The following is a 23,642-nucleotide window of genomic DNA, read 5'->3' as shown; positions in this document are numbered from 1 at the left end:
AAAGCTGTAACTGTAGTTAGGCAAGCTTACATCTTGAAAGGTGATGGCCAGAAGCCAGAGAAATGAATCCATCCCAATGCCAGCTGTGGCCCATGATTTGAAGGGATTCTGCCTTATGGTTTTAAAATCCTTAAAATTAGGTATTAAAAGAAACGTAGTCTTGAAAGAATATCTAAAAGGTGACAGCAGCCACCGTATAGGCTGTGTTACAGAACTACTCAGTTTTGGGTGGTGCCATTTTCTGTATTTGGTGATCAGTATGTTTTTACAAAAGTTGTAAAGGTTTTCCTGATGAAGTTTAAGCTGAAACCTGAAGGATGAGTGGGACTTAGCCAGGCAAAAAGAATGTTCTAGGCAGAGGGAAGTATGTGTTTAAGGCCATGGCAGAGGGGTGGGAGGAGGCAAAGAACTTGGCACAAGGAGCCAAGAGATCAGGGTGGCTGGAGCATTACAAGCAAGAGGAAGCTCAACTGGGTGAAGTGAGCAAAGGAACATTTCCAGCCCTACAAGAAACTATAATTAAAACTATTTTTCAGGCAGTATAGTACAGCTATACTGTACAGCTATACTAGAAAAACAGAGTGAGTAGGGTATTTCTATTGTTTACTCATGTGCACACTATATGATGAATATATATTGACCTTAAAGTCATATTATTACATAAATAATATATAAATTGTCCACTTCAGGAGACCAAAAATATACATTTAAAATAGACTAGCTTTTGGTAAAGATCTGACCCCTTATCACTAATTTGAGTGACTCAGAAGTATTTTATCACATAAAGCAACAAATATTGTCTTGTTTTGGACTATTGATAAAATAACTTTCCCTAAAAGAAAAAATATTTTTTAAAACAATCTTGCACACACAAGATTACATTCTTGGAAAATGGTAGAAACTTTTTTCATTTTTCATGCCTAATTGCTATTGCTGAAGAAATCCTTTTAGTTGGGCCCTCATAACTATGTTCAATAGCATTATTCAAGGTAACTGGTACTCTTGTAACCCACTAAGGCAATCCAGAAATAAGGCATATAGGCATGTTTTTGAAGAAAGGAAAATACTGCATAGCTATTACACTGTAGGAGGAAAAAAAATACAAATAGCTTAAAACATCATCATACCCAAGTATATTACATTAGGGAGGTAGTATTAAAAAAAAAAATTCTCTCTGGACTAAAGCATCTCCGTTATAATCAAGTAGTGAGAGGATAGATGGGATGAAGTCCCTTCTATCCATGATTTAGTCACTGAAGCCCATTCCTCTCTTAGATACTCATAAAAGCAATATGTATAAAGTTATTTAAAAAAAAAAACACTTTTAGGTTAATATAGGAACTTATATACTTAAGAATTTCTGGGGGAAAGCAAACATGACATTCAATTAAATGCAACATAGGCCAAATAAAAAGCCAACACTACCTCTCACGTGCATAGAAGATCACGTACCATGCCAATGTTCTTTCAGAGTATGAAGGCCATATAACCCAAAGTTGACCTGATTTTACCTAGTCTTACAAGTTTTAGTACTACCAGCAAATTATTAAATTTAGAAATTTGTTTTGGTATATATTGTAAAGTTGTCTAATTCCTTTTTTATCTGATTCTTAAACATAACCCAGTCTTTAGTTGTAGAGAAAGAATCGGATAACCAAAGACTAAGTGCTTTTATCAGTTATATAGTGACATACTGCCTGGATCAAATGGAAGATATTTAAAAATACACAAGTATCAGAAGCCTTAAAGTTTTGCATCTCTGTTAACCCAACAATTCTACTTCTAATAATTTAAGAAAACAGTCGTGGATGTACACAAGGTTCAGTGAAGTGTTGTTTATAACTGTGAAAATATGGATATAGTTAAAATGTCCATTAGAGGATTAAATAAATTAAGGTTCAGCCATACAACAGAATAATAAATGAATAAAAATAGAAGACTATGTAATGACCTGGCAAAGATGTTCACAATATATTGTTAAGTGAAAAAAGCAGGTTACAAAACAGTAGGCAAGTATGAGCCCATTTTTATAAAAATATACATATTTAGCAAAGTAAAAGGACAAATGATATTTACCAAAATATTAACACTGGTAATTTCAACAAAGTAGGATAATGGTTGATTTTGCTTAACCACCCCTTTTTTTTGGCCTATTTGAATTCTCTGTAATAAAGATTATTTTTTAAATGAGAGGGTAGTGAGGGAGTTATTAATCTCAGATTAGCCCAAATATGCCCCCAAAGGCTTCTTCTGGCAAAGTAAATGTTTCTGTTCAGCTATATCTGGGAAATTGCTTCTACCTTATAAATATGAGTGTCCTTCCAAGATGACAGTCACTCAAACTCCCTTTTAGGCAAACTATACAATAGCAATTGTTGATACCAAACAAACAACAAAACACTCAAGTTAATTATTATCGTCAAAAAGAAGAGATGAGAAAATACAAATCCAACATTTAAAAAAGCAACAACCCAAGTACATACTACTAAATTATACAAAGTTACATAGTATCTAAGTTTAGTTTATTGCAAAGATCAAGACAGCACACTGGATGTTGGTGGCTTATATTTCACACCATTCATAGCACTCACTCTATTTTCCATTTCATTCACTCACTCATGCAAAGAAAGGTCGGAACACACAGAATGACACCTCACATTTCCTGGTTCCCATAGTATAATGGGAAACTTGACATTTCAATTAAAAAGGTAAAATGAGGACATTTACCATCAGACTAAAATTCCTCTTCTGGAAGAGGATACTACAGTATTTGAAGATATGCTTTGGAAAAATCATATACAAAATGAAAGGGGCACCATTTCAAGAGCACTAGAACTACATTAAATGTAAATGAATTCCAACACTCATAATTATGTAACTCATAAACAAATCTAGTCTTAACAAAAGCTCCAATAAACTAAAACTATCTTAACAGGCATAATGAACAGTGTAAACACTGTTAATGGGCACCAAGTTTAATAGGGCAGACAATATTTGCTTCTGCATTCACACTTAATTTTTCAATTACATTTTTTAAAAAATGGTGCTGCTTAAGCTATGAATGTTTTACAAAAAAATTAATTTTAATAAATATGGCAAATGCTAAAAATCTAGCTAGGTTATCATGCAAGATATTATATAACCAAGACAAACTCAAATTTATAATAAAGGCAACTTGCATTCAAAATGAACTCTACCCTTATATTTTATTAAAAGGGCAAACATCATGAATTAACCCAGCTGCTTACTTGAATTACAAAAGTAACATGATTCAATATGAAAATAAGAAACTGTCTACAAATCTCTGACAGTAATAAATTGCAATATACAATGCATACAGGAGTCATACAGAGCAACAAACTCTTGTACAAAACAAAAATATTTTAATACCTTTAAAATCCAAATTTTTCTTTAAAATCATTCATGAAAAAGATTCTCAAGTCAGAATTAACACCTCAATTAGTCAAGCATCGGGAAGCTACATTACAGCTATTTAATATACAAAGAGACATCCTTCACCAGTCATTTCCTTCTAACGTCTCTGTTCCGGAATCGTACAGATTCTTGCATTTCCCTACACTCCCCATTCCATCATTTCTTCAGATCATGAAAACTGAATTTGTTGAACACCAGAAATCTAAGATTAGAAAATTTAAATTGAGCAGAATTAAAGAAAAATTAGTTTAAAAATAACATATGCATATTATAAACATTCAATGAATAAAAACAATAAATGAAAAATAAGTCTACTTCCCACTCCAATCTCCATTCTCTCTACCCAAGAAAGCTACTTTATTAATGTGTATCTTTCTAGAGATCTATGCAAATATGAACATGTGTATACATATTTTCAACCATTAAGAATACTATACAGTTTATATTTTGAAAAAACAATTTTTAACAACCTTCAGTCTATCAGGTTCTTAACAATGTGTTGAAATTAAGCACCTATGATAAAAATCAATGGATATAATCAATTTTTTAAACACCTTAAAATGCAAAGAAGGTAATGTACCTGTTGATATGACGTTGTGTAAACCATAACATTCTGTTGTTGCCCATCTGCAGTTATTAAGCCAGCTGGTAACTGGTTAGCTACAAGACAAAAGAGAGTCAAAGCAGGAAAAGAACTGCAGCTACTTTCTTGCCTGGACCTTAAAGTTGCGCCATTAATGTCTCATTACCATTCTGCCACTTATCAATGTAATCTTGGGCAAAATCATAAACCCCCAAATTTTCCATTTTAAAAAAAGCTCCCTGGGCCGGCCCCGTGGCTTAGCGGTTAAGTGCACGTGCTCCACTGCTGGTGGCCCGGGTTCGGATCCCGGGCGTGCACCGACGCACCGCTTCTCCGGCCATGCTGAGGCCGCGTCCCACATACAGCAACTAGAAGAATGTGCAGCTATGACATACGACTATCTACTGGGGCTTTGGGGGGAAAAAATAAATAAATAAAATTTAAAAAAAAAAAAAAAAGCTCCCTAAAAAGCACATTTCTTCTACTGCATTTTTCAATTTTCTGCATCCTCACTTCTCTAAAGTGTACTTTAGCTAACTGCCCATGTACACAAAGCTGCAGAAAGACTGAATGGAGTTTCTCTCTTTTTTTTTTTTCTGTGTGAGGAAGATCGGCCCTGAGCTAACTTCCAATGCCAATCCTCCTCTATTTGCCAAGGAAGATTGGCCCTGGGCTAACATCTGTGTCCATCTTCCTCTACTTTATATAAGACACCGCCACAGCGTGGCTTGACAAGTGGTACATCAGTGGGCGCCCAGGATCTGAACCTGCGAACCCTGGGCTGCTGAAGTGGAGCCCACACACTTAACTGCTACGCCACCAGGCCGGCCCCTGGATGGAGTTTCTCATTCACAGTAGACCTATGCCATAAGGCTTGGCTGGGACCAACACTTACATAACTAAGCAGCATACATTTTACATATGAGAAATTATAAAACATATAAATTTCATATGAGAAATATAATCACCATATGCCTTTTATTTTACCAATATGACAATATGATACTCAATTTTTAAAAAAGAAACTTTCAGTTCAAATTTATTTAAATCACAAGACTTTAATATTACAAACTACAATTCTCAACATTCCTGTCTCATGTGAATCTTAAACCAAAAACCAGGGGCTATGGAAATCAGTCAGAACTATTGGTGAAAGATTATAATGTCTGCAGAATTAAAATTTCTACACTTATCTCTCACTGACTTCAAGCATAAGGGCATGAACTAGTAAGAACTATTCAAAAGACTGCTATGTCAAAATACTCAGTGCTGATATTCCAAAAGTACCACTACAGACATTTAGTATTAATCACTGCTAACAATCTATGTGACTTGTAAGAACAAATTTAATTGCATAAATGTATCATAACCCTGCTTACTAAATGCCTCTTCTGTTAGCTCTTCACTTAGTCCATCTGTAGCTGTGACTGTTCCACCAATTCCTTTCTCTCCCTTCATAGCCTGGGGAAGGAAAGTGGAAAAAGTAATCCCTGGTATTCAAAAGGAACTGTTTTCTAAATGAGAATGCGTGCTTAGTTCCTAAAATTAGGAGCTTCTATTATTACAAACACTACACAGAGTATTTATTAATTTATTAAATTCTGGTTAATTATACATGAAGAGGCCTTTCAAAATGCTAACTTTTTATATAAGCAGTAATCATCACAAGACAGTGTTAGTAATGACCTAGAAAATCTAAAATATTTATGGGTAAAAATAAAAAATTATTCTAATTTCACACATCAAAAGGAAAATAGAACTCCACTTACAGATGAAGTAGTCTGTAAAGTACTATAAATATTCAGCTTATAAATCTACTACAAATGATCCAAGTTGTCATTTAATTATATATACAGCTCTTAGCCAACTGGGCAGTACTGTAGAAAAGTTTAAAGTTTAAAATTCCTAAATCAAAATTACTGTTTGGACCAAAGGCCTCTAAGTTCCATCCACTCTAAGGTTCTGTGATGCTGAAGATTTGGAAAAGTACTGTGAAGAATTTACACATTCTCTCCCTACTTTAATCATTCCATGCAGGTATCACTAATTTAATGGTATTCTAACACTAAAGATTAAGAAAATATTTTGAAAGAAATGTAAATTTGACACCCAAGTTGGAGTATGGAAATAAATATACAGATCTCAACTCATTTTCACAAAATTCATACCACAGGCAAAGATAAACTAAATAGGAAATGTAGAAGAATTCAATCAATAATAAGAAAGATAGTTACAGTTCCCTCTTTTTCTTATCTAAAAGGCCCCAACCTTTGAGATGCTAGCTCTTTTAAATGAATAACAATAGCATGCACTAACATCACTGAGTGCTCATTATACGCCAAGCTAGGTGCAGTACACAGATTATTTTACTTAGTCCTCTTGATAATTCTGTGAGGTAGGTACTATTATTAGCCTCACTTTATAGACCAGGAAACCAAGTACTTAATAATCTGCCCAGGGTCACAGCGTTCATGTGTGGTAGGGCTGGGATTCAGCCTCCAGGTGGTCTGAATCCAGAGTCCACACTCTTGATCATTACATACTGTGCTGTCATTAGTAAGAAAGGGAGCAAGGAAAGACTACTGAAGTACAGTAACGTGATTACATGCTACTTCTGAGAAATGTTATGTAATTTGCTATAAAATGATTTTTCTAAACAAATAATACATTAAAAAAGCTAGTGAACAGTGTATGTTATTTTCTTAAAAGCGTAATGGAAGACACTGTACTTACCTCTCTGAATTTCTGAAGGTATAACTTTAGAGGTTCTACGTAACTGTCAAAGCCTAAGGTAGACATGGCAAAGAGAATATCTTCTCCATTGATTGTCTTCCGTTTCTCCTGATGGCATCTTTCACTCGCTTCAGATGTTATAAAGCTGATGAACTCACTCACACATTCTTGAACACATTCTTTGGCATCTTTTGCAATCTGAAGAAAGGAATTATAGGTAAATTTGCAGGGAATATAATCATCACCTTCCTAACAACCTGCAAAAATAAAAGGCTATTCAGAAGAATACAAATGTCAGTTTATGACTGTTAACCTTTAATCTTTGAAATATGTGCTAACAACATTAACACAATTTGTGCTATCAAAATTCCAACCCTCAGAGTGAGATTAAAAACTTGAACCAAGTGAGAGAAGCCTTGACAGCTATTCACAGAAAACAGACATAATTTAGGTATAAAAGCAACCACTGGATGTCTCTACCACCTCATAAAGATGAAAACTCTTGCTAAGCAAGAGCCCCAAGAAAATCCATCCCGCCATGTATGGAGTATACTGTGGGCCACAGGCTTAGATAGCACTTCACTGCCCTAGCATTGCCATGAATAAGGACACCAGAAAATTAAAAAAAAAAAAAACAACACTGAGTTCACGTAAGGCTTAAGAGGGAGTGAAATAATGACATCTGGTGACATTTTTACCACTGGAGATACAAAGGGTCAGGTACAGGTTTTGAGTTTATTAAAAAGCCTACCTAAAGCAGCACACACCTGCCACCTCATTCTAAAAACAATTCTTCTCTTAAGGGTCTGGGCTTTGAAAGTGAAACGCTAACAGATTAAACCATACCATTCCAAAGCCACTTCTCAAAATCCTTGCTTAAACATACTGCCTTTCACCTCCAGGCCTATTTTGCATCCTGGAGAAAAGTAAACCAGACTTTACTTAATAAATGTGGTCAAACAAGATAATATAATGTGAGCTTTATATATAACTTTAGATTTTCTAGTAGCCATGCTAAAAAAGAAAACAGAAACAGGTGAAATTAATTTTAATAAGATAGTTTATCCAAAATATCATTTAAACACACAATCAATTTAAAAATTGAGATATTTTATTTCTTTTTTTCATACTAAGTCTTCAAAATCTGGTTTATGTTTTACATTTACAGCACATCTCAATTCAGACTCGCCACATTTCAAGCGCTCAGCAACCACCTGTGGCTGTGGCTACGGTACTGGACAGCACAGGCCTAACCTCTTTCAGCAATAATCAGCAGTTGTGCTTTGTTCCCCTTAAAACATAAGGAGGACCTCTCAAATTGGAACTTCTAGGCTTGGCGATGTATTTAATAATATATTTATTTATAAGCTTTATTACTTTCATAAGTACTTTATAAGCTACAATAAAATGATAGAAAAGTTTATTATGTGATGTAAAATATAAAAAGTATGAATTTTATTTCAGACCAAGTGATGAGTAGAGTGACAATGAGTTTTTAAAAGTTGTTCTGGGGCCGGCCCCGTGGCTTAGTGGTTAAGTGCGTGCGCTCCGCTACTGGCGGCCTGGGTTCGGATCCGGGCGTGCACCGACCCACCGCTTCTCTGGCCATGCTGAGGCCGCGTCCCACATACAGCAACTAGAAGGATGTGCAACTATGACATACAACTATCTACTGGGGCTTTCGGGAAAGAAACAAAGGAGGAGGATTGGCAATACATGTTAGCTCAGAGCCGGTCTTCCTCAGCAAGAGGAGGAGTAGCACGGATGTTAGCTCAGGGCTGATCTTCCTCACAAAAAAAATAAATAAATAAAAATAAAAATAATAAATAAAAATAAATAAAATAAAATAAAAATTGTTCTAAGACAAAACTACTTAAAAAAATCATACCAGTTGAATTTAAATGTACTTTAATATCTATAATTATATAAAAACAGTTGTTTCCAAATATAAGGATTTTTTTTAAATCCTTACAACATCCATCAGTACAGTATGACCCAATTTTGCTGCAACATTATACAAGTTACAGCATCGTAAGTGCAAACCTGATAGTTCTGACAATGCACCTATTTTTAAAAAGATTCTTAATTCTATTTTATCTGCTTCCAATATGTGGGGGAGGAGGAAGCATTTGGGGACATGGAAGAACAGAAAATAGAACACTATCCAGTAACTAAGTATGCAGAACTGAAGGAAATATTTGACTTGCTGAAAGGCTGAATGACTGAAATAGCTAACTGTATTCATGAACTATGTATTCATGTAGTTGTACATCCCCCTCCCAAAAGCCCCTTGTTAAATTTCTCCTCTACATTACCTTTCCCGTCTGAGGTATGGCATTTTTCATTATTCTCGCCACATTTGCAATTGGAAGATATATGTCTTGTTCTCTGAAACTTTCTTTTGAACCATTTGTGTCTTCATGATCATTCATGCTGTCCTCAGTATCTAAAGAAAAAATAAGTTAGGTTTAAAGCTTCTCATAATTTTTACTTCAAGACAGAGAAGACTAGGGCCAGCCCCGTGGCCTGGTGGTTAAGTTTGGCATGCTCCGCTTCGGTGGCCCAGGTTCACGGGTTCAGATCCCGGACACAGACTTATACCACTCGTCAGCCATGCTGTGGTGATGACCCACGTATAAAAAAAGTGGATGAAAATTGCCACAGATGTTAGCTCAGGGCTAATCTTCCTGAAGCAAAAAAAAGAGGAAGATTGGCAAGAGATGTTACCTCAGGGCTAATCTTCCTCAGCAAAAAAAAAAAAAAAAGAGAGAGAGAGAGAGAAGACTATCTGAACTGATCTAGGATAAGAACCATTCAGTTTCATTTCGTAATCCTTTTTAGGGATTAGGATAGCAGTTCTTTTCACAATTTTCTCAGGGCCAGAACTAAACCTACTCGTTAATTTCAAACCCACTGCCTATAATACTTTTAGCCTCAACTCTGCCTACTAAAATCCTACCTACCCATTTTCCAAAAAGCTCAACAACGTCTCCAGAGCAACTTCAGAAGTGCTCTCTCCTTTCACAAAGTATCAGAAGTGCCACTCTGTCTTTTCTCTGACACATCTGATAATTCTTTGTATTTCCCACTACCCCCACTAGATTTTTGCTACTTGAGGCCAGAGGTCAGCTTTGTGTCCTTCCTAGGACCTGATATAACACCTCCCCAAGAGGAGGTGCTCATAAATAGATGCTGTATGCCTTAGCTATAAAACTTACAGACCTTGCCCTATGGCTCCTTGAATATTGCTAGATTAAGAGGTTATCCGTTTATCCAAAGCCAAGTTTAAACAGAAAGGACAAACTGGACCTGAGTATTACTGACCCAACTGGACTATTACTAATGTAGTAGTTGTTTTTGAACAAAGTTATAGCAGTGATCCAACATTCTTAGAAAAAATGAAATTTTCAAATTATATAGATTTAGATAAAACTGAAGCTTTCAGATTACCAATAATATCCTTTTATGACCAAATGCAGTATCTTGTAAGTAAACTTCCCACTCTTTATATATTAAATAAGAAAGGCACTTAAGCTGATTCAATTGACATTTTTATGTGTTTAAAATGATGTTATCAAAATTAACTTGAGTATCTATTGTAAGATGAAGTAACTAATTACTTCCCTCCAATTGTCTTCTACAAAAATATATCTTAACGTTTTTTAATCTTACAAATCAGAATGCCACAAAAGTAAATTATTTCTGCTGGGCCAACATAATACTGCTATTCTGATACCTGACCTCGTTCAAATTTAATATTGAATGAAAAACAAAAATAAGTCTGTTCATAGGTACTATCTGTTCATAGGTACTAAATAGCTAGCACTCACCCTTTAAAGAACTATTTTATTTACTGTATCAAGTGAATAAGAATTTGCCATATTTAGTACTCAAATAGGAAATCAGTAACAAATTTTTAAGGAAACTGTACCAGTTTTAAACAGGCATACTTTTACAGAATTCTTTTCTAGAACTCATCACTCTTTTGAAGACTATTTCTAATACAAATAGCATGTTATACCTTTTTAGACCTTCACTGAACTGTGACACAAGATTGCTACTTTTCCTGTAAAGACAAAGTAACCTATAATATCACATTAATAAAATTGCCACTTTTTGCTTCTACTTGTGAACTTATTTCCAATTGTGGCTTTCTTACCATCATGAGGCTGTATAACGTAATGACTTCCTCCAATATAGTCTGCCGAAATTCCTAGCTGAGAAGCATCTGTTGTAGTACTGTCACCATCCATCTATGAGGAAACACAGTTTTTCAACTCTTCAATAAAACTTGTCTAAAAAACATAATAGATTCAATGCTCATAAACTGTCACAGGATGGGTCAATCACATTTTTCATAGCCTTAAGCTCACTAAAAGAAACCACTTATATTTCTTGATTTGGAAACCTTTCGATAATCTGCCAACTATTCAGGAGTCCCCTATCCACTGTCTATAAGTGATAAGCGTAAGACCAACAGGGAAACAAAACAAGGAAATGAATCTAAAACACACACCTCTTTCTTTTCAATTACATAATCCTCAGCTATATATAGTACAGGCAACCCTGACTTACAACCTCACTTACCCCTAGAATGACAAGTAGTCGCCTGGAAGTCACCTATGTCCACCACTTCAGCTCTCCTGCTAAAGCCTGATATTCCTGGGCAAACCCTTTTACTCCTGCTGCAAACTTTCTTTGTGGTCTCACAGAAGTTCTCCAATAGACAATGTCTTGGTTCAAACTGTTGTTTGGTATAAGAAGCATATGGATTCCCTGTACAAGTCTGTACCCATGCAACCCAAAAATACACGCACATTTTGAACAAGCCCATTACCTTTAATTCTAGTCAAGGTTAGATTTCTCTTCCCCCCACCCTCAAACTTTTGATTCTTTGAAGAAAAAAGAAAAGGAGGGGTCAGGGAGATTAGAGATCTGCATAGAAAGGTAGGAAAAGTGTACCCACAAACAAGAGTGAGAGTTAAAGTGACTATCTGAAAAGAAGCCGGCTTCATTCACTTTGCTCAGAGCTAAAAGAATTCTAAAAGGGAAAATCTGGAAAAAACTGAACTGTAAGCCCTCACCTGGCTCCATTCCATTTCACCAACATGGCAAATCCTGGAAGTCTTTCTGCTTTACAAATAATACTGTTTAAAATGAGGGACTGGCTATTTGTAGGTGGAAAAATTTTAAATGCATTATCTGAATAAACAGTGTAGCAAAAGTTAAGTGTGATTTAGATGTGCTTTCAGGCCAAATCAAGAGACACGTGATCTTTTATCAAGGCCCAGGACCCAGCACAAACTTAATGTTATTAATTGCAATATTTGAGTCCTTGTGTAACATGTCTTCTTTTCCATCGCTGTTGGATTTTTATCTAATACTAAAATACCAAGCTACTTTCCAAGTCTTCAATAACATGGCATTTCTTTGATGCATCTGTTGACTGTGGTATCTAATTTAATTGTAGATACATTTCCATAATTTAAACGGCTGTTTTAAGGGGGCAGAGAATAGAATTCACCTACCTTTAATAATTTGTGAAAGTACAGGGTACCTATTTATTGACCTTTTCAGTGGCAAGAAGTAAACAGAGTCAGTGAGCTGTGATTCTGACTCTCCTACTGATCCCTGAAAACAAGCATCCCTACCAGCTAAATGTATTTCTATATAAAATGGAAGTAACGATATCGCCTTTCCTACCTTAAATGGCTAATATAAATGAATGTGAAACATTACCCAAACCCAAAATGCTATTTTGATCCTAAAATGCTAAAAAAATACTAGGCGGGTAGTCCTAAATAGACAGGATGATGGATTTATTAGCCATGAAAGAGAGCTCAATTAGGATAGTGTGAATTGACTAGTTTTTACAATGCCCCAAGGGAGATCAAGGTCCAGGAGACAGGACCAGAGTGGTTGTTTCAGAACCTACAACTGGAAACATATCTTTTTTTGGGGGGTTGGGGGGGTGACAGTAACAGAAATTCTTTGCTAAATGAATGTCCACAGGATACCATGAGTGTTTTTAAATTAGCTGATGAGGACACTGTTCAAACAACCAGGATCTGGGAGATTAATTAATTTATAAATATAACATTAAAAAAACCTTAAAGGTGGGGCTGGCCCGGTGGCGCAAGCGGTTAAGTGCGCGCGCTCCGCTGCGGCGGCCCGGGGTTCGCCGGTTCAGATCTCGGGTGCGCACCAACGCACCACTTGTCGGACCATGCTGTGGTGGTGTCCCATATAAAGTGGAGGAAGATGGGCATGGATGTTAGCCCAGGGCCAGTCTTTCTCAGCAAAAAGAGGAGGATTGGGGGCCGGCCCGGTGGCGCAAGCGGTTAAGTGCGCGCGCTCCGCTGCGGCGGCCCGGGGTTCGCTGGTTCGGATCCCGGGTGCGCACCGACCCACTGCTTGGTAAGCCATGCTGTGGCGGCGTCCCATATAAAGTGGAGGAAGATGGGCACCGATGTTAGCCCAGGGCCGTCTTCCTCAGCAAAAAAGGAGGAGGATTGGCGGATGTTAGCTCAGGGCTGATCTCCTCACAAAAAAAAAAAAAAAAAAGAGGAGGATTGGCAGATGTTAGCTCAGGGCCGATCTTCCTCACAGAAAAAAAAAGTCTTAAAGGCAAAAAGTTTCAATGACATTATCTTGTCATGCACTGGAATTAGCAGCAAGATTATCATTTGGATTAATAGCATTAGCCTCTAAACCTCAGTCTTCTAGTTGTCAGATTTACACAGGGAACAGAAACCTGCTGGTAGGCACACAGTGTACTCAGGAGATGTCAGATCTCTTCCTCCCTCCTTTGAAGATAAGCTGCACATCATCTGCCTAGCTGTATGTGTCTGTGGTTCTGCAAATTTTAGCTTTTCTGTCATTTCACCACATCTTCTGTCTCCCTCTCCTCTCTCTTTCTACCATGAAAATCCTGCCCCATACTTTAATCTCAGTGTTCCCTCATCCTCCAGAAATGTTTCTGATTTACACCACTCAGCAAGCCAAAAATTAGTGTTCCATTCTTTGAATCCCCAAGGCACTTAGTACCTTCCATTCAACAGATTACCCTCACCTTTGATGCTTACAGTATGCTAGCCACTCTCCTACAGATAGAAAGAATGAGGGGGAACACTTGCTAGATGCATCCAAAGCTTTTCTTCTAGGTCTAAAACTTCCCATCAAAATTTACGAAACAGATTATAGATTGTAAGTAAGCTAATCAACAAATATTTACCAAGTATTATCAGGTCCGTGCTATGTGCTGGGAATGAAGCAGTCAACAACACAGACAAGGTCTCCGTCCTCATCTTGCAGAGAAGACAAATATTACGTAAACTGGGGGCAGGAGGAAGGCGTGGGGAGCGTAGCCTACTAGTACTTCCAAGGCACAGGCTCTGGAATCGGATCACCTGGTTTGAAATCCCTGCTACTTACTAGCTATGAGACCTTGAGCAAGTGGGATGAGAACAGGACTTACCATGTAAAGACTTCTCACAGTACAATAGGAGTACTCAGTACATATATACTTATATATAGTTATATATAGCTATTAAATAATTACAAATGATTAACTAATTATTAGTGCCAAGTGCTAAGGAAAACAAAGATGTTTTGTTATATGCTTTAGGAGTTTATTCCAAAGGGACCTCACTAGTCTGAGGAGTCAAGGAAGGCTGTCTTAGGAAATAACATTTAAACCGAGACTGAGAGATGAATAGGAATCAGTTAGGCAAAGAAAGATGGGAAAAGAGTGTTCCAGGCAAAGCAAACAGGGAAATACAGTATCGGGGGATTGGAAGCAGCTAAGTAGAGGCTAGATCAGGCAGTGCCTTGTGGACAACAGCAAATCAAAGAAGAGTTTTAGCAGAAGACTGCAAATCAGATTTCTTTTTTAAAAGATGACTCTGGCTACAGTCCAGCGTAGAAAATGACCTGGAGGGGAGCCACGAGGGGGTCAGAAGACCAAGAAGAACCCTATGCTGCAGTGAGGGCATGAATTCAGGCAAGCTGACGATCACTCCCAGGATCTGGTCCAGGCGCAAGAGAAGCAGACTAAAGAGCTTTTTAGGAGGTAAAATCAACACTTGGTAACCGACTGAGAGCTAAAGGAAGGACCAAGGATAATGCTGGGATTCTTACCCCTGGGCAGACAGATGGCTGTCACTGCAGAGAATGGGAAAGGAAGGAACGGCAGGGTTGGGCAATGCTGAGAGCCTAGCTGGAGTTGGTGACCATGAATGTCGGTGGCACCAGTATGTCCAGCTGTGACACTTACAGGCTGGTGTAAGAACAGAGAAGCTCAAGTGTTGGATTCCAGCCAGACAACAAAGAGGGAAGAACACGTAGGACAAGAGAGTGGGTACACTGATGAATCATTAGATCAGAGGGAACTGATAAATATGGAGAAAGAGTAGTTACAGCACATTAAATTAATTTTACTGACTATTCTAATTATTTAGCTGAACCGATAATACTATTCTCTAAAATACCGTGTGAAATAAATGGTCAGCTGGCTAAGCCAAAAAATCTTTACCATTTTTTGATGTAGCAGTATTTAAACTCTACTAATAATCTGTTGCACAAATGCAGTCAAGAGTGCCTTCTTTAACACGTTTAACATTTATTGAACACTTTCTGAATATCTCATACAAGTTCACGCCCCTGTGAAGCAGGTGAGAAAGCTGGGGTTGCATGAGGCTAATGACTTGCCAAAAGTGACACGGTAAATGGGACTGAAATCCAGAGTCCCCGATGCCAAGTACTTTACAGTATTTGTTCCTGACGGTTTCTCATATAGTCCTTAGGCCTAAATATTTGATTTGCCCCCTCTCAATTCTAAGTCTACTGATTATATATTGAAAACATTTAAAGTGGCTTCTCCAGCAAGCACTGTATTTGCAAAACAGTAAGAAATGCGCCCTGGTTTGGGGCCAGCTAGCAGGAGCACTGGCTCTGAGGACAGACCACCTGGGCTGGAGCCAGGCCCCCACTTCCCAGCTGTGTGTCTTTACTCACCACCCCCTGTCCTTCAGCTTCTCCATGTTTAAGATGCAACTGTTATGAGAAGTGGAGTCACTGCATACAAAGCACTTAGCAAAGAGCACGCTACACAGCAAGAACTCAGCAAACGTAACCTTGTTATTACTGCTCTTCAAAAACAGTTCTCACCATTTTCTCCAGGCATAAAGGGTTTTCTCTCTCACATCAGCCCTTTTACCTGTTCCCTGGATCACATTCCTTTTCATCTCATGGAAGATAAGAAGTAATGCAAAGATTCCTCTTCTCTAATGTATCTTCAGTCCCCCTTACCAGCTTCTTCACTCTTCCTTAAACACTCAGACTCTCTCATTAAACACACAGAAGTACAGATAGACAGATAAAACCTTGCTTCTGCTCCACACACTTGTCTAGCCCTCATTCTCACCCTGACAGTCCTTACCCAGCTTTTCATTCCTATTTAAACTCCGTGACATGTGCTTTTCCACTCGACACTGAACCACTCTTAGAAGTTGCCAATGATCTTGCCTGCATCCTCCTTGACTGTTTTTTTCAGTGCTGGCCACTGCTGACCCCACATTTATGTCTGGAATTCTCTTCTCTCTTGAGTTCCAAAGCAATATTCTTTCCTGGTTTATTCTTTCCTCCTCACCTCCTAATTATTATTTTTATCCAAGGTTATTGTTTTCTCTTTCTTCCCTTGTTCTCTTAATGAACTCATTAAATATCACTTCTATGCTCATAAATCCTAAATCTACAACCATATCCTGCCTACCACTCAAGCAAGCCATGCCTTTAACATGTTGATATCCCATCACTGCAAACTTAAGATATTGAAAAATGAAACCTTCCCCGTCCCCTACAAGGAGGCAATGGATGAGAGTGCCTCGATCTCCTTTACAACTATTCCAATTCTATTAAGAATAATACCACCCTTTCACTCTTCCAGGCTAATTATATTAGTGTCTTCTTCGGTTCTTCCATCTCCTTCAAGCTCTACCTAATCTGTTACTTGTTTTAAAATGACTTCTGGATATACCCCACCTTTTCTATTTCCACTGGGTTACTACCCAACCTACCAAGGTACATGTTGTTTTAAGACTAATCTCCCTAAAACACTGCTTCTATAGCTCTTGAATCTATAACGGTTCTAAAGGTCTTTGGCATCAAATCCAAACCTAGTTTTCATGGCTCTCCATGAGTGGATCCACCACTTAATCTAACTAAATGTGTTTTTAACTCTTATCTTCAGGGCTGATAAAAATCTCAGTGCTAGAATGTGCCTTACGTAGGGATCCCCAGGTGCAGTTCTTTTATTTTAGGAGTGAGGCAATCATGGCTCAAGGAGGGTATGACATGCCTGAGGTCACAGATATAGTAACAGATCCGGAACTAAGTATCCAGACAGGCCAAATGCTATCTCTTCACTAGACTACCCTGTGAAATCCTCACTTGGACGACGCACGTCTATCCCACATCCTCTAAACATAAGTCACTCATCCCACCTTCAGGCTTTTGCTTTTGGTGGTCCCTCCTCCTATCCAAATCCCACTCATCCTTCAAGGCTCAGTTGGAGACCTACAGGCTCCCTCCACGACATTCCCAACTACCCAGGCCTACCACACCTCTCTTCTCTTCACCTGTGCCACCCTTAGAACCAGTGTTTTCCATTCCACAAATAACTGTCCTCTAATTATTCAATTCAGCTAACGCCCTACCAGCTTAACAGACAGCCTCTTAAGAGTGGTGACAAGCTTTTCACTCTGTAGCTTCTACAGCACTTAGGGGCCCACAGGAAACACTTAATACATGCAAGTCACTACAAAGAAGGAAGCAACAGGAATGAGTAGAGGTACTATCTGTTTAGACTTAAAAGGCATTCATTCTGTCAGGAATCTCCAACATAAAGCAGTTATAATTTTGTTTCCAGCTAATTACTGTTCAAATCTAATTAACAACAAAATGGTAAAACATACTTACTGTCATGAAATACTGTCAGATTCGTGTTGTCAGTAGCGTTTAAGAACACCTGTCTAAAAAGGTGTCTAATCTTTGCCCAATTTCGATCTAGAGATAAATAAACATCTATTAGTAGTAAAAACATATAACCTACAGGCTTTCCTCCCAGTAAAATTTTAAAAAGCACGTATAATTTTACCTACTATTATTCATGGGAATGCATGGGTATAAAATGGTGCAAAAGCAGGCACCCAATAAATGTTTGTTAAATTGGAAGATATATTTTGGAGAACTTAAAAAAAGTTAATTCCATGGCAGGGGGGAGGGATTGCTTTTCCATCATAACCCTGAATTTAGTCATGTTCATCATAAATATTCATCACAACACACCAAATTATATAATATGCAAGAGACCAAAAATTACACATCTAAACTCCTTAAAATATTAATACCCAAGACACAAAACACTCTACTTATCAACTTAATTTTTTGGTGATGGTTTTCTTAATGTTTTAGAGTGAGATTCAGCATTCCAAAAGCTCAAAAGGGGAGAAAAATTTATCTCAGAGTATAATGCTTTTAGATTAAATATCTCAGATTTTTCCAGAAAGAAGATACACGCTGCCCAGAGAACATACATAGAACAACACAACCAATTAAGACCTTCATTTATCATTTTAAAGCACCACCATTTTGGACTAAAATTGCATCTGAATAGCACTTCATTCTTGCTCTAAGGCATAAACAGCTGAATAAACTGGTGTCAATTACAACATTATAATCTTCATTTCTCATTTGCTCTTTTCCTTTTTTCAAGTGAAACAAGTAAATTGGGGGGACAAAAACATATCCTTTCAGGGTTAATTTTAAAGGAAGAAAAAAATACTGATACGAACTCAAGCACGAATTCTAGTAAATAGCAGAAAAAATTGTAGCCACTGAATTGGATTTTTTAAAAATGCCCTCATTAGGGTCCAGGCAGCAAAGACTGGCTGACAATGTCTACTCTGCTATAATGTTAAAAACAATTTCTAATTTCTTTTCAAATATTGTCCTCTAACCCCAAAACTGCCCAGAAAATTCCTTCTTTGTAGCCAGAAGTGTTATTTTTTTAAGGCTGTCTTCGAAAGAAAATCCTCAGAACACTTAAAATATAGGAACTGTATGTATTTATGTATTTTGCTTGGGGAGGTGGGCCACAGCTCACCACAATTACTCCCCCAAATAGTTGTCAGTATATATTTAGATTCAGTACATTAAAGTAAAACACTCTCACCTCATATGGTATATATTTTCTTAAAGGCAGGTTATGGTATATGTGAAAGCTCAAGGGAATGCATACATCTGTTTAATGTTTGAAGAAATGCAAATCTGTATCCAAGAAAAGCAGCAGACCCTTCCTCCACCCTCCATTCTTTGGCATCAACAACCAGAGTTTTGCATCAATATGATCCTTAAATTAAGCTACAGGAGCAGTGCGGGGAAGGAATAATTGCCTTTTAAGGAATTCTGGTTAAACTTTCAACACTCTACAAATAAAACCCCTATTTATTAATGCCACTTATATTGATCAGTTTATCTCATCACTTTACGTTGCTGATCAGTTTCCATATTAACAGAGCCCAAGCCACCCCGGTGATTCGTGGCCACGAAACATGGAACTGTGCGGTCCATGCGTCTTAGCAGGACGCTATTTTTTCTTAAAGGTCGCACGCTACCTAACCTTGTTTAAATTACCTTGTTACAGTACTCTGGGCGAGATTACGACTTGTGGGTGCTCTGTAATTCTTTGTTCTCGGAGACTACTGCTCCTAAGGCCCGGCATACCCTCCCCGCCTCCCACCTAAGATTAAAACCTCAGCCCAACCCGAAAGGCTGCCTTCCCACCTTCGGGGCAAGTCCAGGGACCGCAAGCCGCCAGATGGCTGCATTCTTTACGTGTAAGCCAGACTGCGGGGACACCAAATCCATGCCTTCCCCCCGGCGACCTCGCTTCCTCGCCACGGCCTCGCACGGAGGTGCGCGGGCTGGCCCCGACCCCACGGCCCTGCCCGCCGACCTGTCAGTCCCGCCCGCGCCGGCCGGACGCCCCTGGCGCGCAGCCCCCCGGCTCGCCCGGCCCAGGCCCCGGGCCCGCGCCCAACGCCGCCCGCCCGCCGCGCGGCGCCCGGGCTGCCGGGGCGGACAAAGCGGCCCGGCCCGCCATGGCCCCGCGGCCGGGCGGGCGGAAGGGGGGCGCTCCCCGGGGGTCCCGCGCGGCGGCCGGGCCCCGGGGCAGGGGCAGGGCCGGGGCCCCCCGCCCCCCGGCCGGCTCCCCGCACAAGATGGAGCCGGCGGGGCGCCGCCGAGAGCGGGGCCCGACGGTGCCCCGGCGCCCCCGTCTCGGCCTCGGGCACGGAGCCCGGCGGCGGCGAGCAGCAGGCGGCCTGGCCCGCGTCCCGCCGCTCCTCGGCCCCGCGCACAAAGAGCCGCGCCGCGGCCCGCGCCCGCTCCCCGCCGGCCCGCAGCGGGAGCGGCCTCGCAGGCGCCGGCCCGGCCGCAGCCCCGGCCCGGGCGGGCGGGCGGGAGGCGAGTGCCCCGGCCGCGGCGGCGTTGGCGGCGGGGACGGCGCCGGGAGGAGACGGACATTTCATTCGAGCTAAAGTGGAGTCGGTTTAGGAGCGATCATTGGCCGAAGCGAGACACAAACCTCCAATGCAGCCCTGGTTGGCTCCCGTCTCCAATCGGCTGTTTGGTTGGACAGAAAATGGCTGCGAAGGAACCAGTCCCAGCGCGGAGCTCCGCTTCCAGGACTCGGGCTCCCCTCCCTCCGCCGCGGGCCGCTTCCCTCCGCGCGACACCCTCCCTCCGCGCCTCCCGCGCGCCGCCCGCCGCGGCCCCGCCCCCGGCCCCGCCCCGGCCGCGGCCCCGCCCCCGGCCCCGCCCCGCCCCGCCGAGCGGCCGCAGCTGCGCGAGCCTGCAGAGCCGGCGGCCTGCTGCTCGGCGGAGGGATTCCAGGGCCCCGGATCCGGGCTCGCCGTGGAGGTCTGTGCGGGCTCTCTTCCCACGGTGTTTCCCCGGGCCTCTGCGACGCGTGATTTCTGCGGCCTCCGTCTCTTTCCAGTCCCCGCCCTCCCCCACGTGGAAGTGTCTCACCCGCCTGAGTGCAGCTGCCTGCGCCTGGATTTTTAAGGGGAAACCAAGGGCAGAAGCCGCCGGCCAGGGCGACACCCGAGCCACGCGGTGGATTTGAACGGCGATTACCCCCTGGAACGCCTTCAGCACCTCGTGTTTTCCTTGTGTCTCTGCTAACGTTGCCAGATGCACTGCGCTCCCTCTCGCTTGGTCACTGAGCTCGGCCGTTAGCTTTTCAGATTTCATCTAAAGATACAACTCGCTCCTTCAGGTTTAACAGGTTGGTCAGTCTAGCCAGCCTTCACCCTGACCTTAAAATGTTCCATTTCCTGTTCCCCTCACCCCCATAGTAGTTGCAACCTGACATACCACGTTTCCCAGCCAGGTGACAGCTGGGCTGCAAGAACACGTGGCCCGTTCTTGCCCTAGTGCAGCCAAGCTCCCCCGCTGTCCCTCCCTGACTGCAGTCTGGGTCAGACATCCCTTGGCTGCGACCATCACAGACACCCTCACTGCACAGGGCGGCAGGATTTCTGCCACGGGAGCCGGGAATCGCCTTCCCTTTGCTACCACTAAGCAAGTGGTCTGGTGCCACATTAAACTTTCCAGTTTTAATCGTTAAAAATATATAGACATGTTTTACTTATAGAGCTCCTACTGTTTCTTCGCATATTTTAACATTTCTGGAGCAAATAGGGAGGCAAAGACAATAAAAGCCTCCGAATTATTCCAGGAGGAGTAGGCAGCAATGCCACTGTGGAATCAGACGACCTGATTTGAATTCCAGTTCCCCCTCTTACTGGCTTGTGACCCTGGCCAAATTTGTTTACCTCTCCGTGATAATTTCCGCACCTCTGTAATGGGAGTAGTAATACTAGCTACTTCTTAGGATCGTTTGGTATTAACCCAAAGTAAATGCACATAGAAAGCCCTAAAAAACAATTGGCCCGTTATCTTAAGATCTTTATATGACATGAATTTCAATCTCCATCAAACTTTTTAAAACTGTTGTTGGCTAAAAAGGAGTAAACGTGGCCTGCGTTTAAACTCCTTCCTTTCTCTATGTGTTTGCTAAAGTGGAGTTTTAGGAGTGAAATGATGTGCTCAAAGGCAGGAAATATAAAAAAGGAAGTCCTAGAAAAGGGAGAAGTCTGACTAATCCATACACTGGATGATGAACCAAAGGATGTGAAGATGACGGCTTTCTCTGAGTTAATATGATATTATTTCAGTACCGTTGATCTAATCCAAATGCTTAATTCAGATTCAGCAAAAAGGTTATTCAGCTCCTACTGTTTACCAGGCACTGTGCTAGGAGCCCCAGGGCTGCAAAGGTGAGTAGAGCCCTCTCCTAACCCTTGGGCACTAACTCGAGGAGACAGGGGACCAGTCCACATCCCCTGTGCAGTTGAATCCCGGGCCGTCCTGCTTTGACAAGCTGTGTTCTCTGTACCTTTTATACCTGTATTCAGGAAGCCCCAATAAATGTGAACCATTTTTCATGATCACACAGTGGAAGAGAGAGATGTGGCTCACAACTGAAGCTTGGAAAAGACATTATCTAGACTAACTTAGACTTTACATTAAAGGTCAGAGGACAGGTGATTGACTCTTTTTCCTAAAAGAAGCGCTTAATTTATACACACAGCTGCCTCTTAATTTATACCACCATTTATATGAGTCATAATTCCACAAACAATAAAACAAGGATCCCGGGCACATGAAGACTTCTCGGTTGGATTTTACTTTATTACTTTAATGAGGCCTCATAGAATTCCCATGATGACAGTGTCTATTATAGCATTGTCTCCATTTCCAACTTCCTGATTCTGCTCTTGCCCTTCTCTTCTCAACCCATTCTATGCGCTGGAGGCCTGGAAAGATCTGGCTTCTGCTTCCCTCTCCCACCCCAGCTGTGCCTCTTGCCCCAGCCCTACCTCACCACCTTCTAGACACACTGGCTTCAGCTCTACTGCACACACACATACACACGCACGCACACCAGGCTCTTGCCTTAAGGTCTTCCTGGCTCCTTTTCATCTTTGAGGTCTCACCTGTTTAAAGAGGCTTGCCCTCGCCCCTCCTAAAGTAGTCCCACCTGGTTACTCCCTAAAATGTCATCCAGTCATATCATCCGATGGGAAGGTAAATATTATTATGTTCACTCCAATATACTTAGCCTAGTTGGATTATCTTGTTTATTTATTGTCTATGAATATATCCCAGATGGGAACCCTTCTCATTACCCCCGCTACTACCACCATGGTTCAAGCCACATCTCCTCCCACCAAGATGCCTGTGGTGACCTCCTGACTTGTCCTCCTGGCCTAGCCAGCAGCCAGAGGGATCCTCTGAAAATGTAAGTCAGATCCTGTCACCCCTCCGCTCAAAAATCTCTAACAATGCCCCACTTCCCTCAGAGTAAAAGACAAAGACTTTACGGTGGCCTTGCAAGCAGAGAGTGACAAGTTTGTTCATTCCAGGCTGAACAAAGGAAAAGACTAATTGTTCTTTGGCCATAATACGAGTAACCACCAGAATCTGTTTTAATCAATCGATGACAACCTCCCCATCAGTGACAGCCCCTTGCTATGGAAAGTCAGCCCTCAGCAACAGCCACACTCCAGGAATCCTGCCTCCTCAGCCAAAGGTAAGGTCATCTCTAAACCGCGCAGCTTCTAAGAGTGCTAATCTCTGAACCCCTCGCTTCCCAAACACTGTATAAGACCACAGATTTCTTTGTTCAGAAATACTCTGCCTTACACTACAGCTGTCATTTGCTAGGCAAGAAATATATTCAGCACTTTTTATGCGTTTCTTT

At 40.8% G+C, this 23,642-nt stretch overlaps 1 protein-coding gene across 3 annotated transcripts; it reads right to left on the bottom strand.

Annotated features, from left to right (window-relative positions):
* Positions 1–3,187: 3,187 nt before the first annotated feature.
* On the bottom strand, positions 3,188–20,505 carry NFYB (nuclear transcription factor Y subunit beta). Of its 3 annotated transcripts, XM_058568538.1 has the most exons (8): positions 20,397–20,505; positions 17,729–17,815; positions 10,911–11,004; positions 9,067–9,197; positions 6,752–6,949; positions 5,398–5,479; positions 4,016–4,095; positions 3,188–3,637 (listed from the first exon to the last, which is right to left on the bottom strand). In XM_058568538.1, the coding sequence occupies exons 2-8, from the start codon at positions 17,732–17,734 to the stop codon at positions 3,605–3,607; spliced, it is 624 nt and encodes a 207-aa protein (XP_058424521.1). In that variant the 5' UTR covers positions 17,735–17,815; positions 20,397–20,505; the 3' UTR covers positions 3,188–3,604. The 3 variants fall into 3 exon arrangements, 2 of the variants coding, with proteins under 2 accessions (XP_058424521.1, XP_058424520.1); XR_009223944.1 differs by lacking the exons at positions 3,188–3,637; positions 4,016–4,095; positions 5,398–5,479; ... (2 more) ...; positions 10,911–11,004; positions 20,397–20,505 and adding an exon at positions 19,445–20,387 and having other exon boundaries at positions 17,734–17,815; XM_058568537.1 differs by lacking the exons at positions 3,188–3,637; positions 4,016–4,095; positions 5,398–5,479; ... (2 more) ...; positions 10,911–11,004; positions 20,397–20,505 and adding an exon at positions 19,595–20,373 and having other exon boundaries at positions 17,734–17,815.
* Positions 20,506–23,642: the final 3,137 nt, after the last annotated feature.

This window comes from Diceros bicornis, chromosome 25 (assembly GCF_020826845.1).
Source record: "Diceros bicornis minor isolate mBicDic1 chromosome 25, mDicBic1.mat.cur, whole genome shotgun sequence".
NCBI lineage: Eukaryota > Metazoa > Chordata > Mammalia > Perissodactyla > Rhinocerotidae > Diceros > Diceros bicornis.
This window is presented reverse-complemented; position numbering and strand designations above follow the sequence as displayed.